This window comes from Oryza brachyantha, chromosome 2 (assembly GCF_000231095.2).
Source record: "Oryza brachyantha chromosome 2, ObraRS2, whole genome shotgun sequence".
NCBI lineage: Eukaryota > Viridiplantae > Streptophyta > Magnoliopsida > Poales > Poaceae > Oryza > Oryza brachyantha.
The window spans coordinates 13,740,403-13,757,157 of record NC_023164.2 but is presented as its reverse complement, the minus strand read 5'-3'; the positions used below and the strand labels follow the sequence as shown (position 1 = coordinate 13,757,157).

Sequence of the window (16,755 nt, the reverse complement as noted above, 5' to 3'; positions counted from 1 at the left end):
CAATGTTAAGCCAAAACAAATACGTAGAGGAGATATATGGACAAAATAAAAGCTCAAGTACCGAACTGAGCCTTTGATAAAACCTAAGGGACTAGATTGAGTATCCACCCTTTAAAAATTTATAAAAACATTAAAAACAAATAGTCACACGTAAAGTAATATTCATGTTTTATCATCTACTAACAATAAAAGTACTAGTCATAAAACTTTTTAAAATAAGATGGACGATCAAATGTTAATATAAACGGTAAAAAATACACTATTCATGGGACGCAGGTAGTACCGTTGAGGAGTCCAAGGTTCAAATACAATTTGGCAGTATTAGTACATAATTGCATCCGAAAGATTGAAAGGAACAAGATACAATTGGCACGTACGGCTCACGAACCCTTCCTGCAATGCAGCACGTTCACCGTGGTTACATCTCTAGCGCCGCTGTCGTCGTACTCCTCCTCCTCCTCCTCCTCGTCAGTCTTGATGGCCGGGCTGCGCCGGAGAGCCTCCGGGAAGAGCCGCTTGGCGCCGGTGGCCTCCATGATCCTCTTGCCGAGCGGCTGGCCCCCCTTCCCCCCCGTGCTGTACAGCAGGCGGCACGCTCGGTGCAGGACCTCGGGGGCGAGGCAGGCTATCAGCTGCAGCGGCCGGAACAGCGACGGCCACGTGATGTACCAGTCGCCGGCGCGGATGCCGTCCATGGCCACCTCGCCCAGCTCCTCCACCCGCCCCACGGGGAACACGCCGATCTGCGCCTGCATGCAAAACTCCCCAACAGAGTGAATTAGTTTGGACATATGCTGGCTAAATCTGTCAAAGTGAACCTGGAATCTTCCGATGCTAAGGAGGTGGAAAAAAAAGACCAAACACTATATTTGTAAAAAAACAATTTTTAATAAAAGTGTTATATACATATTCTTAGCGATTAAAAAGCAAATGTTGGAAAAAAAAGAAGATGAAAAAAATCCTAATCAATATGAAAAATTTAAATTTTGTCTTACAAATATAAACATAAACGAAAAAATAATGGTGCAATAGTGTATTTGGGGTAGGGCTTATAGCCAAAGCCACTCACTATTTTTCCGTTAGCATACTTTTAAAAGGCTAAATGATGCATTTCTTTAAAGATTCTATATAAGCAGTTTTTTTTAGAAAAGAACAAACAAACTACCGACGGTACCCAAGTCGTGAACTATCACCGCTAAAAAACTCAGATATCTTGTGTGTTTTCGTTTAGTCGGCATCTTACATCTCTGGCCTCCTCGTTGACGGCGAGCTCGCCGCCGCTTTGGATGGCCTTGCCCTTGGTCATCTCGGATTCGACGTAGCCAGGGGTGAGAATGGTGACACTGACCTCCGAGCCGAGCTCGGTTCGCAGCGTCTCGTAGAACCTCAACTGCGCCGCTTTGCTCGCCTGACGCACACGCACACACGAGCACAACAAGGTCTCAGAGAAAAAAAAGGGTAAAAATGACGAGATTTTACTGATTCGTTTGTGGGGGGTTTTGTTGCTCACGTTGTAGAAGCTCATTCTTGACGTGGCGACGGTTCCTGCAGCGGAGGAGGACACGACGAGTTTCCCTCTGCTGGCCTTGAGGTGTGGCAGGGCGTAGTAGGTCGGGTAAACGGATCCCCAAAAGTTCACGTCCTGTGTAAAATGTTGCAATCGATCAAGGGGATTGACCACATCACATGGCTAGGGCCGGGGTTTAAATATACTGGTACTATACGTGTTTTCCAGGGACAATGCGATATAGTCAGAGCAAAATTTATTTCATTTAGACACACATTCACACATTGTATTGATTTTTGTCTTTTTTTTCTTACCATCATCTTGGTGAAAGCGGTTATGTTGGTGACTTCGTCGAAGGAGCAAGAGGACCAAACCCCGGCATTGGCAACCAGATGGTTCACTGCATGCAGCATCACACGTACAAAGCATGTATTACCATTACGTATGATCATCAAGAGAGAGAGAGAGGTCAACACTCTTTAATACTACTGGATACTGTAATAAGTCTTTTTAGTTGCGGTACTGTACATTTGCCGAAGTGCGCGACCGTCTCCTCGACGGCGCGTCTCGACTGGTCGGCGTCGGAGACGTCGGCCGGGAGGACGAGGACGTCCGGCGAGCCGCGCCCCCGGGCGGCGGCGGCGACGCCGTCGAGAGCCTTCTTCCTCCGGGCTACCAGCGCGAGGCACGCCCCTTGCGCTGCGTACTGGTAGGCCAGTTCCTGCACCAAAAGACCGTTAATTACGTGGCCAAGTTAGTTAGCACCAGGTGCCCTGTGTCAGTCGTGATAGCGTCCAAAGGAGGAGGAGCACGGACAATTACTATCCGTCCCCAAATAGGATCATTCTGTTTGTTCTAAAATAAAATCGGTGTTACTGTCGGACTGGATAAAGTAGCAACAGTTGTATTGAAATTTAATAAAATAAATGATATTCTAATATTTTTCTTTTATATTTGTACGTGGAGCTTTGCTCCGGTCATTCCTTTTGTACTGTGAGATACCGGTACCGTGAGGTACTAAAATCCTCACTCGTGCTACCCACTTCACGATTAAGCTGGTACTATAATCCTAACTATTGGTGATGATAGATCGAACGGTCACGATTCCATGGTACCTCGAGATACAGCTTGATCGTGTGGTGAATAGCATGAGTGAGGATATTAGTACCTCACGGTACTTAGAACCTTACGATATAGAAAGAAGAACGGGAGCAGAGCTCTTGTACGTGCGGAAAAAATAAAATTTAAGTTATTTTAGAAGTGACGGAGTTCCATGCTTCTGAGTCAAGCGTGAAGGGGTCATTGTGTTGGGTATCGAAAGTTAAAAAGGAGTGGATTAATATATGCTCAACCTTTTACCGTTTAGCTTATTACTGAAAGAAAAAAATAAATCTTAAAATCTAATTTTAAGTTAATTTTGAGGGTTTTTATATTTTTAAATTGTTTCTAAGCCATTATGACATATAATAAACATAAGCAAAATAATGAGGTTATATTTGTGACTAAATTTAATTTTTAATTAATATTTCCTAGGTACTTTAATACATGACACCGTTAATTTTTTGACATACATTTAACCATTTATTTTATTTAAAAAAGTGTGCAAATATATGAAAACATAAGTTATAATTAAAATAAATTTAGTGATAAATTTAATAAAAAATGATAATTGAGTAAGTTCATTTCAATAAGATGAAGGAGCTTGTATTAAAATACGGAGAGGAGAGAGTGTAATGTGGAGTTTTGGGGTTGTAAACTATTATCTACGTTGACATTTGTACTATGCATTTAAGTTTGAAATATTTTCACAATAATTAATTTTGACAAAAAATATTGAAAATTTCAGGCCCCAGAAATCGGGACACTCCCATCTCATAAATTATATTTCAATAGAATATATGCAACATCGTTTTAGTGTTTTCAAGCATTTTATCAATATTTGCTATGCACTGCATGTACTCATGATTTAAAGATTTTAATTGGCAATATTTACAATGCATTGAATGTACTCAGAATTTGACTAATCTCTGGTCAAAATCTATAAGTTTGAATCTTTTGGAGCTATATAAGATACGTGTCACGAAAATCTGTCTGAGGGAGTAGACAAATCAGATATGTTTTTCCTTCGTTCAGATGCTTCGTAAGACTTTTTTTTCTCCTTCCAATGATTTAGGATGAAAAGGAATCACGATGTTCATTATTCTACGATATAGTTGCTATAACGCTGTTTAAAAAATTCATATAAATCGTAAAAGTGTAAGTCATGCTTAAAACATATTAGCAATAAATCCAGGGTGATCGTTTGATTTTTCTAGGGAAAGAAAACAACATATTCGTAAATGAAAAATAATTAAATTACGCTGAAAAACTCTAAATTTAAGATTAAAAATTTAAATTTAGCTTATAAGTATAATGCTCTTTACTTTTTTAAATTCCAATGCATTTTGTTACCTAACTTAGCAAACTTCAATACAAATAATTGCTTAAAAAATTCCTATAAATTAATATATACGTCAGTTCATATCCCTTCACTTTTCATATTATAAAATTCCTTACAGCCAAACGAGCCAAAAAAAAAGGTGCAGCTTAAAGGATAACAGCTGTTACAGTAGCCCTTTATCGTAGCTCACCATGGGTATGGCCGTGTGGCAGAGAATATTGTAATTGTAATGTATTCAAATGCAGTAGATCCATATGTCGAAGATGTCCATATAATCCGTACTTCTCCATAGATATGGTTCTATGTATGCTATATCCGTCTTACAAAGATTTTACTTCTAACTTCTCTAACATAAAATTGATATGTTTTTTTACAACTTATAGAAAAAATAGTTTGTTTTTTCTATATTTTGTTGTTACAAAATAAACGACACTTGTAGAAATGAATTCTTAGGAATTTAGATGTTTTATTTTCTCTCCAACTGAGCGGACCCTTATAAATCAATAGCCGAGAATATAATCGACGGTACAATACGTTTGAGGCGGTAAAGATTCTGCTGCACGGTGAGAAGGTGATGGTCCTGGTCCTATATAGGAGTACGACGCTACCGTACCCTGACACTATTTACTGAGCATTGCAGAGGACGGACATTAGATCCAGATCAGATCGATTTGCTGCACTTATACCCATTTCTACCTTCTCCTTAATGACCTGAACTTACCGCCTTTCGATACAGCCACGTCATTTTCTTTTGCAAGTGAAATGGCAAAGCCAGGCGCAGCAGCACAGCTTAATTGCCATTGTCATGTGTTCATACACACAGGAGTCAAAAATAAAACCACTGGACAATTCTGAAGGGGAACCTTGATCAAGACTTCTAGCTACGCCGATTCATTTTAGACTACTCTCTTTTTCTTAAGGACAACTTGACAAGTAATGACAACTTTACGCGCTAGAATTTTATGCTAAAAGTTTAAGACTGTAAATATTTTTTTCTTAATCAATGAAAAAGTTGATGCATTCCTGTTTAGGAGATACTATCTAATCTCCATTTACCATTCACCGTATTCAAAATTTATGTGTAAATATACAAGATTGTAGGCCCTTCTTAAAGTTCATTTAATAATAAAATAAATCACAACAAAATAATTAATAACTATAACTTTCTAATAAATTAAATGGTTAAATATAGACTTAAAAATCAAAGTCGTTAAATAAAAAAATCGATAGATTTCACTAAGGCAAAGACAAAATGCGACGCTGCGCTCATGCCGCGTGGGAATATGGAGCCGAACGAAAATGACGGCTAAATACGTGTATAAGGCTCTGTTTAGTTACTAAAAATTTTTCTCAAAAACATCAAATTAAATCTTTGGAAACCAAAAATAGAGTATTAAACATAGATAAAACAAAAAACTAATTACATAATTATGTGAGAAAATCACAAGACTAATCTTTTAAGTATAATTAGTCTATAATTAGCTATAAGTACTACAGTAAACCATATATGATAATGACGAATTAATTAGGCTCAAAAGATTCGTCTCGCGATTTAAAAGGCGAGGCGTGAAATTTGTTTTTTTCATTTGTGTCAAAAACTTCTTCCAATATCCAGTCAAATGTTTGATGTGACACCCAAAATTTTACGCCCCGTAGGTATTGCTGACTACGAGTAACAAAGTGGTATAGCTCACGACTGAATGATCACGTTTGACAAAAATCCAGATGTTTCCCGTCACATCCGGATGCATCATCGCTCAAGCTAAGATGGTGTTTAGTTGCCAAAATTTTTTTAAAAATATCACATCGAACGTTTAACCGGATGTCGAAAGGGGTTTTTGGACACGAATAAAAAAGAATTTCACGGCTAGCCTAGAAACCACGAGACGAATCTTTTGAGCTTAATTAATCCGTCATTAGCACATGTTGGTACTGTAGCACTTATGGCTAATCATGGACTAATTAGGCTTAAAAGATTCATCTCAAGATTTCTTCTATAACTGTACAATTAGTTTTTGGTTCATCTATGTTTAATGCTTTATTTAGATGTCCAAAAATGTGATGTGATGTTTTTAGAAAAAAAATTTTGGAACTAAACAAGGCCTAAGGCCCCGTAAGTTTGAAAAATTATTTTATAAAAACATCACATCACATATATATACGGACATACATTTTAAGTATTAAATATAGATTAATTATAAAATAAATTACAGATTCCGTCAAGAAACCGCGAGACAAATCTTTCGAGTCTAACTAATCTGTCATTAGCACATGTTGATTACTGTAGCACTTATGGCTAATCACGTATTAATCAGGCTCAAAAGATTCGTCTCATGATTTTCCCCATAACTATATAATTAGTTTTAATGTTCATGTATATTTAATGCTCGTACCAGAAATTAATATGATCTAAAAAACTTTTTGGTAACTAAACATGGGCTAGCCACCAAACAACACAACGCCTGCACGCTTCTCGATCAACTTGATGATGTCTCGATCAAAAGATGACGAACACAATAATTGGGGTACGTTCTCTATACTTTCTCTATTTTATAATATAAACATATTTTATTTTATAAAATAAGAATTTAATCAAATGTTACGTATTATTATATCACTTAGGATTTTTTGGTTTTTTACTGCTACTACTACTGAGCTTCAGAGATTGGTGCCGATCAATCAGTGGCGGCGGAGAGCTACGATATGCAGAGCAAACGTTACGTGCGTGCGTACCTCGCCGATGCCGGAGGAGGCGCCGGTGATGAGGACGACCTTCCCTCGCAGGTCCTCTCTCCTCAGCGGCTTCACGAGCGCCCACACGAGCAGCTTCACGGCCGCCGACAGCGGGATGTACACCAGCACCACCAGCGCCGCGCCGACGTGCATCACCGCGCTGTGGAACATCAGGTACACATCCATCTATCTCTTTCCTTTTTGATTCTAGCGCGCGAGATTAATTGTGACCGAGCGAGATGTGGTGGTGTTCTTGCTGGGCTTCTTCTTCTTGTTCTTCCTCTTCCAGGAAGTATGGTGGTGTGGTTATATACTAGTAGTATACGTGAGCACAGGAGCTGCAGGGTGTGGACTCAGAAGCAATGAGCGAGTGAGATGCAGCAGTGTGTGCTGATGTGTCTCCTCTCCTCTCTGCCTAATTGTTGGAGAAAGAATATTGCTGTTTTAGTCGGTACCAAAAAAAGGCGAGTAATTAAGCAGCACGAGCCATTTCGAGCTAAAAAATGATAATCTTAAGCCAAAAATGATAGTAATATCAAGCCGGCGATGGGGACACATGGCGGCTGTAGCAAGATGGCAATCAAGTTGCCCATGCATTCGCATTACTTTTGGGGTCAAATACCTATGTGTTTTCCATGTGTTCGCAGTACTTTATACTGATCCGATATAGACCATATATGTTATGCATACTTTCGTATCGGCTAGGGGTGATAATGCACCTGAACATTTTACGTATAAAATTTAAGGGTCAGATCTAAAACGGATTAAAAATAAAATTATTTAAAGTTTTAAGCTAAGATTTTTTAAAAATTAAATAGAATTATAAAATAACCCACGGGCCTTGGCCTATAATTACGACCCTTAACCACAGCAGTAGAATATAAATTAACGGTTGGAATTATTGTATCAATAACAATACTAATAGCATGTGGCCACGAGTAGAGCCCCGTATGCTGCCGATATCCTTGGGGCTCGAGCCTGCATCACGTCCACGGATAATTTAGCCTTCGGCGATCGGCTGTGGACGATGTGACTCACTAATAGTATTTTTATTTTTTTAATTTTTCATAATCATTTAGATGACACGGACCAAAACGAGGGACGTCACCGTAAGGATTTAAAAGAGTTTCCATATCTTCATTCAAAGAAATTTGAAAGGCCATATTAGAATTATGCAATGTGCAATCTTGGAGAAGATGAGACTCTCCAGCGCATATTCTTTCACGTCCATTTGCAAAGATTTGTTGGGATTTCCTCTGCTAAAAAAGGACTCCGAATGTTTCAGCTTAAGAACCTATAGACATGAAAGTTAAGATGTTCCTTTTTACATGAAAAGGAGATGGCGATATCGGATTTTCTAATGCAAAATTCGCCTACCAATAGATATTAGAAGTTATTGATATTAGAAGGTAGCAAATTTTGCACTATAACTTTTTAATACCTCAAAAATTTCTCATCCACTGTTACCCTCTCTTTAATTAGTTTAAGTAGTACTGATGTAAAACACATGCATATACACTCAACTAGAAAGATCAGGGAAAATATAAAGTATACCCCATGATTTCCTTCTTATATCTAGTTCATCCTCCTGTCTATAACAAAAATACCCCATGAAAGAAAAATTCTCTGCATCAGTTGTAGTCAAGCTAGGTTATAGCCTGATACCTCCTCTGGAACGCAAGATCAACATCCCCCGTTCCGAAATTTACAACTGAAATTTTCACACATCCACATGTGCACGTGCAGAGATCAAATGAGTGTTAGAACCAGCCAAGATAAGAGAAACAAACACACACACACGAACAAGAGAGCAAATAGCAGAGCTTGAATGCTTGACAATGGCGAACGAGCGTCCTGGCAACGAATGCCGGATTCGTGTATTTCCCTCAGGTTAAATGCAGCAGGACGAGCAGGTGGTTTCCTAGGCCCAGCAAGCCTGCGACGAGCCTCCTGTTGGCGGTCACCGGATCGAACACCTGAGTGGCGAACCGTAGCAAAACCGACACAACCGGAAACAGAGCAAGAACAGAGTATACTTAAGCCCAGAACTAAATTCGGCCTGCTTAATTCCTATCGAAATAGGTGGGCCAGCCTTCTTAATTTCCACCAACGCATTCGGCCCATTTATGAATTTGGCCCATTTTATTCCCGTCAACGACTTCGGCCCACCTATGAATTTGGCCTTTTAATTCCCCTTCAAAGAATTCGGCCCACTCATGAATATGGCACATTTATTTCCCACCGACGAATATGGCCCACCTATGAATTTGGCCCATTTAATTCTCGTCAACGATTTCGGCCCACTAATGAATATGGTCCATTTAATTCCAGCCAACGATTTTGGCCCACCTATGAATTTGGCCCATTTAATTACCGTCTACGAATTCGAATTTGGCCCATTTAATTCCCGTCAATGATTTCGGCCCACTCATAAATATGGCCCATTTAATTCCAGCCAATAATTTCGGTCCACCTATGAATTTCGCCCATTTAATTCCCGCCAACGAAAGACCAGTGAAAATATAAAGTATACCTCATGATTTCCTTCTTATATCCACTTCATTGTCCTGTCTATAACAAAAATACCTCATGAAAGAAAAAAAAAACTCTGCATCAGTTGTACTCAAGCTAGGTTATAGCCTGATACCTCCTCTGGAACGCAAGATCAACATTCCCCGTTCCGAAATTTACAACTGAAATTTTCACACATCCACATGTGTACGTGCAGAGATCAAATTAGTGTTAGAACCAGCCAAGATAAGAGAGACAAACACACACGAACAAGAGAGCAATAGCAGAGCTTGAATGCTTGACAATGGCGAACGAACGTCCTGGCAACGAATGACAGATTTATGTATATCCCTCAGGCAATCAGGTTTATGGGGCCTGAAGAATTTTTGGGGCAATTTTCTGGGTTTTTCTATTCATCAAAAGAACTAAAACACACACTTACAGGGAATAGCTACTAGACTATGTATAAGCTGTTGTTGATACGAAAAATCTTGGATTAACTCAAAACCTAACCTACTTGATCCGGAGCATTACGCCGGCACTACTACCACGCACACAAGTTTCTGAAATCTTGGATTTTCATGTTTATTTCCTAACAATTCGCCCACATTTCCGGACTAGACAAATTTAGCCCATAAGTGAAATTGGTACACTTAATTCCTCCAACAAATTAAGCCCAGAACTAAATTCGGCCTGCTTAATTCCTATCAAAATAGGTGGGCCGGCCTTCTTAATTTCTACCAACGCATTCGGCCCACTTATGAATATGACCCACTTTACTCCCGTCAACGATTTCGGCCCACCTATGAATTTGGCCCTTTTAATTCCCGTCAACGAATTCGGCCCACCTATAAATTTGGCCCATTTAATTGTCATCAATGAATTCGGCCTACGTATCAATTGGGCCCACGATTTGTTCCTTGCGAATAATTTCTGTATTATCCTTTTGATTTGGGGATTACTAGAAAAGGGAAAAAATCAGTGTATTTTCGGAAAGCTGCTTCTCTCTCTGTCTCCTCCGCCCATCGCCATTGCCCTCCTCCCCTTCCTTCACGCCGTCTCTCATCTCGCTTCTCCTCGAGGACCGAGGGGTCGTCGCGCGGCGAGGGAGTGGGGGAGGGCTGGCGGGGGACGGAGCGGCATGGGCGCCATGTCGGCCGCGGGAGGGAGCTGGGCGGCCGAGGACGACGTCCCGCTGAAGAACGCCGTCGAGGTAAAGCCCCACCCCCTCCCTCATTCCGACCTATTTGTTCATCATCATCTGCTCCGATCGACTCGAAGCTCATCCCCGCGGGTTCGCAGTTCGGTATCCTGTCCACCAGTGCCCGCAATTGTGGCGCGTGTTGCCGCGGCGTCTCGGGCGGAGAATCGGTGGGAGGATGTTGTGGGCGGGTGGTTTGTTCTGTCGTAGTGGGAATTTTCGAATGTTTGGGTGCGCTAGTCGATGTAGTTTCGCAAGTTCAGGTTTGATCAGCGTCACTTCTCCACTGAAATGGGGCAGAGATTGGGGTGTTTGCAGGTTTCAAGGACTTCATAATTTGTAAAGTTTCTGAACTGATCTAATTTAAGATTTTTTTGTTTTTTTACTGCTACTACTAGTATAAGATACGTGTCACGAAAATCTATCGGGAGTAGACAAATCAGATATGTTTTCCTTCTTTCACATGCCTCGACCCTTTTTTCTCCTCCCAATAATTTAGGATGAAAATGAATCACGATGTTCATTATTCTACAATATAGTTGCTATAACACTGTTGACTTTTCTTATTTGATATTCGTTTTATTTAAAAATTTCATATAAAACATAAAAGTGTAAGTTAGGCTTAAAACACATTAGTAATAAAATAATTATTAATAAAACATTCATGTACATGTTTTTACTGTTTTAAAAATCAAGACCAAAAACTAAATTACGCTGAAAAACTCTAAAATCAACTCCATGTTAAGATTGAAAAGTTAAATTTTGGTTTATAAGTATAAGTATAAGCAAAAAGATAAAGATGCCAATAACAACAAAATAAGTGATATTTATGTAAGTTTTTTTTTGCGTATTAAAAAAAATCAACGTGTCGTACATAGTAAATTACGGAGATACGTATAGCTGGCGTAAGAAAACAAGATATATGTAGCTGTCACCCATGACCTGTTGGTTTAAATAAAGCACGACTGTCCAAATAATAAAGCAAACTCTTTAAACCACCAAAGAGTTTTTAGAATGATCTCGTACACTAAATATATGTTTTTAACCTACCTAGTACAAGTCAATTTTCAAAACCATAAAGTCAACTAGAAAGATCAGTGAAAATATAAAGTATACCTCATGATTTCCTTCTTATATCCGGTTCATTCTCCTGTCTATAACAAAAATACCTCATGAAAGAAAAATTCTGTGCTAATTTATAGCCTGATACCTCCTCTGGAACGCAAGATCATTCCCCGTTCCGAAATTTACAACTGAAATTTTCACACATCCACATGTGTACGTGCAGAGATCAAATTAGTGTTAGAACCAGCCAAGATCAGAGAGACAAACACACACGAACAAGACAGCAAATAGCAGAGCTTGAATGCTTGACAATGGCGAACGAGCGTCCTGGCAACAAATGCCGGATTCGTGTATTCCCCTCAGGTTAAATGCAGCAGGACGAGCAGGTTCTTTCCTAGGCCCAGCTAGCCTGCCGCTAAACTCGAACGAACCTCAGTCACACCCGAGTGGTGAACTGTAGCAAAACCGACACAACCGAGAGCAGAGCAAGAACAGAGTATGGGGCTTGAAGAATTTTTGGGGCAATTTTCTGGGTTTTTCTATTCATCAAAAGAACTAGAACACACACTTACAGGGAATAGCTACTAGACTATTTATAAGCTGTTGTTGATAAGAAAAATCTTGGATTAACTCAAAAACCTAACCTACTTGATCCGGAGCATTACGCCGGCACTACTACCACGCACACAAGTTTCTGAAATCTTGGATTGACCGGAATGCGCACGGTCAGGTTTGTTTCCTAACAATTAGCACACAAACTTGTGATCAGGGAGTGCAGCAGGTGCACTCGGACCGGCGGCGGTGGCAGCTGCAGGCGTGGTCTCCGGCGCCGGCGTCGTCGGCTCGGTGATGTCGTGGATGCTGGTTCGCTTGCACTGGTTGAGCCTCCTGCTCTCTTCCCTGATGCAGAACTTCTGGTAGTGGCTCGCAATCTGGATGGGGCTCTTCGTCTTCACGAACTCCCGTGCCATTGTCTTCCACTTCCCCTTCCCGCACTTTTCAAGACCACGCAAGAATTGACTATATATGCGTGCAATGCAATTGGTTAGTAAGCAGGTGATTGTTGAGTTTTTTTATGGAAAAAGCCAAACGACAAATAATTTATAAATAAAACCTTTTGTATTCTTCGTTATCTAAAACCAAGGATAGAAAATAAACTTCGGTAAAAAACCCTAAAATCAACTCTAAATTAAAGGTTAAAAATTCAAAAGTTGATTTACAAGCATAAGCATAAGGAGAACATTTGCAAAATTTAACTTAGAAAAGAATGATAAAGTATTTTCATCACTTAGTTGATTATCCACTTATTCATTGGATGTCATCTACATGGTTATTAACCTTTTGTTTTAAAATAAGATAGATTAATATGAGATATAACACTCCATAAATATCCAAGTTAAAATTCAACATTTACAAGTTATAATAAAAATAACAAATTTAACTGTGAATATAAGCTATTTTAGTTTACTTTTTTTTTATAGATTATATAAGTTAGATTTGAACGTAAATGTTCGTGGAGTGACCTATCTCATATTAATCTATCTTATCATTTTTAAAATTTTTTATGACTATTTAAGTAAGATATAAAAAAATTGGATATACAGCCAAGAGCTGAAAATTCATCTGTACAATTCCTAATACTCCTATATGCCAGCTGGTTGTCATCTGATAAATTCGCGAACTAATAAATTTACTTTTAGACGATCAACTTGGTAAATGTATCTCCACAAGTAAAAATATATGATATAACGCACCATCATCAATACATGGATGACACCATCATTAATGCTATGAATATCTTTTTCTAAAAAAAAGACTGCAAACCAAACATTCACCGGGAGGTTGTCATATGACATATATACAAACGAAAAAATAATTTATAAATCAAACTTATATATTCTTATTAATGTAAAAACTAAAACTGAAAAATAAAGTCATGTGAAAAACTCTAAATTAACTTTAAATTCAACGTTGATAGAATACCATAAACGAATCATGGAGTGCCAGTTTCTCTCCTCTTCCTAGTAAGTACTCTCTCCATATTTTTTTATATGACGCCATTTTAGATCCATGTTTGATCATTCGTTTTATTCAAAAAAATTATATAATTATTAATTATTTTGTTATAATATATGATTTATTATTATAGGAACTTTAAGTATGCATTATAATTTTGCATATTTGGATATAAATTTTAAATAAGACGAAGGATTAAACGTAATCCTAAAAGTCGACGGTGTCATACATAAAAAATATGGAGGGAATATGGAGGAAGTATCGTATAAGAGAGGAGTGAGCAAGAAGGGGTATTAAAGAGGCTAACAAGTAAACCCATCAATTAGTCTCAAGGACGTGCCCCCATCGTGTATATGCTAGTATACCATGTCAGATGTTAGACCGCTAGTGTATATTTGGTAAGTTTAGGAGTTAAAAAGAACAATTAGGAATGCCCTAAAACTACTACAACACTTATAGACCATAACCCTCAATCTTCTCTCTAATTTTCATCTTGCCGCGGCCACCGCTAGTCCTTGCCCACATGATCAGCCAACGACGTTCCACTACCCATTGCCTCATCAGTGTGCCTTAAATCTCCCCTCCCCCATCACTTCTATCTTTTTACCTTCTAAACTTCAATAAGATTTTTGGTCCACTTATCCTTGTCATCTATATTTTTTAGGGCCAAGGCTTTGGTGCATATTATTTTTTACCATCTTATATCGTGGGATTTAGTTATGGTTCACCTAGCCTCCCAGCCACTTTGATAAGCCTCTCCATCACCCATATATGCCGCTTAATTATCATACTCTGCTCTCGTGGTCGAGATGTGGCATGCACCATTGTGGTTTCAACGGGCTCTGTCTGAAGCTGCCCTCGTAACCAACCCAACCCCACGCACCGGGTCCCAGCACCGTAATCTAATTTGGCATACTTACTGAGGGCCACATTGTCACATCACCACTTCATAGTTCATACGATACGATGCCATCTTTTCCTCTGGTTGTCGCCTATATTCTTCCCCTGGTTGTTGGATCTCAATCCAATGGCAAAGCAAGTGATTTAGAAAAATCATTGTTACCTGATGAATAGTAAAGCTGGTCTACAGGTATATTTTTTGAGCATTCAGATGATAATGATACCTATATATATTATATTTGTTTTAAATTATAAGATAGTTTAGCTTTGTCTAAATTTATATAGATTGTATATACACACATATATGTAACATATATATTGGTTTCTAGATGAATTTAAGGAAAATCCAGACATCTTGTAATCTAAAATAGAGGGAGTACAAGTTTAGTTAAGTTTACTAGTGTATTTTGCTCGTTAATAAATGACCAATTTATAAATACAAAAAAAAACATGTAGATGAATCGCGTATATTTAGATGTGCATCCAACTCTTTCCCTTTTCTTTTCTTAGCCAGGATTGCAAACAATATTTTCAAGCATGAGAGTTTTCTACAAGACTAATGTTTAGTACTAGCCAGTAAACTAAATATACAACTCAACGTTCTCCAGGAAAAAAAAACTATAACATATAGATAATAAGAATAAATTTATTATAAATAAAATATTGAAGATCCTTTTTGGGGAAACAAATACTACTCCCTCAATTCAATATTATAAGATATTTTAGCATTGCCTATATTTATTCAAAAATTAGTAAATATGTTTTCTCTATACTTTCAAATTTGAACATACGTATGAATCTAAGAAATATAAGAAGATCCTGAACATCTTTAAACAAAGATAATAATATATTTTAACAGGAAGGCGAGAAATCTACGCTAACTCTACTTGACTTAATGAAGTAAGATATTCCCAAATAATGACGAATTAATGAAGCAATGAAAATACCTATGCTCATGTGCACTCCACATCTCCGCCTTCTTCCTGGGAGCGCCGCCGCTCATCCTCCTGCTGCGCGGTTTCCTAGGTTTCGATCTCACCATGCCACTGGTCAGAGCCGGAGCGGCAGCCCGCCGAGCAGCTTCAATCTGCGCCGCCGCCTGTCCGCCGCCCGCTGGTGCCATCGCAGCGGCTTGCTGCAGGTCCAGCCCGGGCGGCGCCGTCTGCGTCATCTCCACCACCACCGCCGGCGCCTCGCGGCGCGTTGGTGCCGACGACACAGCAGCTACCTGGAGCTCCCACTCGGGCGGCGTCTCCACCGCCGGCGCCGGCGCCGTCGCAGCGGCTTGCTGCAGGTCGTCCGACCCGGGCGGCGCCGTCTGCGTCACCTCCACCACCGCCAGCGCCACGCCGCACGTAATGCACGTTAATGGTGCCGACGACACAGCGGATTCCAGCTGGAGCTCCCACTCGGCCGGCGTCTCCACCGCCGGCGCCGGCGCCCCCAAGACGAGCCTCAGCTCGTCGGCCAGGCGCACGTACCGGCGGAGCGCCTGTTCGGGCGTCTTGTCGCCGAGCTGCGCGGCGACACGCGCCCACGGCGGGTCCGGCTTCGAGCGCCAGACCAGCATCTCCAGCAGCTTGTCATCGCGCCGACTCCACATGGACAACGGCGCCGGCTGCTGCTCGGCCGGTGCCGTCGGAGCAGCGCCGCCTGCCGCCGACGCGACGACGTCGGCATGCTGCATGGGCTCTTACGTAAGTATGGCGTTGATCGAAACTATTAGTTACTCCTCCGCCATTGCTAAGGCGATCGACCCAACTAAACGGCAAGTGGTTACGTGCAGATTAAAGATTTCATGAAGTTAATCGGTTCTGACAGAGTTTGTGCCGGGGAAGACTGCATGTAGGAATACGTACGTCGTTGAATTGATTAACTACAGAGAGTCCCCGCTAATTAACGATGGATGAAGCTCCCGGTGTGCCTACGCGTCCGGGTTCTTCGGAAAGACGTTGATGAGAAGATGGGTGATTAAAGTCCAAAAACTAAAAGAAAAATAATTAATGAATAAAATTTTTATATATGTATATTTAGCAAGCCAATGCTGAAAAATAAACTTCGGTTAAATTTTTTTAAAATTAATTTTAAATTTAAATTTAAAAATTTAAATTTTAATATATAAATATAAGTACAAGCGAAAGATGGGATGAACATACACGTACGATGGGATGGATCGACTCAATTAAGGGATTGTTTTGTTTCCACGGGCCTAAATCCTGGCTCACCAGATGCGATTTAGTGGGCTCTGATTTAGGCCCATCCAAACGAGTCCTCAAAGAGCAAGTTGGCGTATAAATAGGCGTCAGATTCCATCATGACATCCAAAGTTGTTCGGATATACGATGCTCACTGCTTTCAATTATGGATTTATTTATTATCGTG

General features: G+C 39.9%; 2 protein-coding genes across 2 annotated transcripts; both read right to left on the bottom strand.

Annotated features, from left to right (window-relative positions):
* Positions 1-228: 228 nt before the first annotated feature.
* On the bottom strand, positions 229-6,932 carry LOC102721902 (11-beta-hydroxysteroid dehydrogenase 1A-like). The gene is made up of 6 exons (XM_006648603.3): positions 6,681-6,932; positions 2,036-2,228; positions 1,822-1,907; positions 1,511-1,642; positions 1,244-1,408; positions 229-749 (listed from the first exon to the last, which is right to left on the bottom strand). Exons 1-6 carry the CDS (start codon positions 6,864-6,866, stop codon positions 381-383), a joined length of 1,131 nt encoding a protein of 376 aa, XP_006648666.1. The 5' UTR covers positions 6,867-6,932; the 3' UTR covers positions 229-380.
* Positions 6,933-11,966: 5,034 nt separating this feature from the next.
* Positions 11,967-15,422, bottom strand: LOC107303528 (transcription factor DIVARICATA-like). The gene is made up of 2 exons (XM_015833122.2): positions 15,321-15,422; positions 11,967-12,477 (listed from the first exon to the last, which is right to left on the bottom strand). Exons 1-2 carry the CDS (start codon positions 15,413-15,415, stop codon positions 12,204-12,206), a joined length of 369 nt encoding a protein of 122 aa, XP_015688608.2. The 5' UTR covers positions 15,416-15,422; the 3' UTR covers positions 11,967-12,203.
* Positions 15,423-16,755: the final 1,333 nt, after the last annotated feature.

Excerpts from the sequence above, each read along its gene's own strand:
- LOC102721902 (XM_006648603.3), bottom strand. The coding sequence starts at position 6,866 with ATGGATGTGTACCTGATGTTCCACAGCGCGGTGATGCACGTCGGCGCG. Across the intron at positions 1,908-2,035 it reads GGTCGCGCACTTCGGCAAAT|TGAACCATCTGGTTGCCAAT; the intron begins GTACAGTACCGC and ends TGCTGCATGCAG. Across the intron at positions 750-1,243 it reads TCAACGAGGAGGCCAGAGAT|GCGCAGATCGGCGTGTTCCC; the intron begins GTAAGATGCCGA and ends TTTTGCATGCAG.
- LOC107303528 (XM_015833122.2), bottom strand. The coding sequence starts at position 15,415 with ATGGTGAGATCGAAACCTAGGAAACCGCGCAGCAGGAGGATGAGCGGC. Across the intron at positions 12,478-15,320 it reads TGGAGTGCACATGAGCATAG|TCAATTCTTGCGTGGTCTTG; the intron begins GTATTTTCATTG and ends ACGCATATATAG.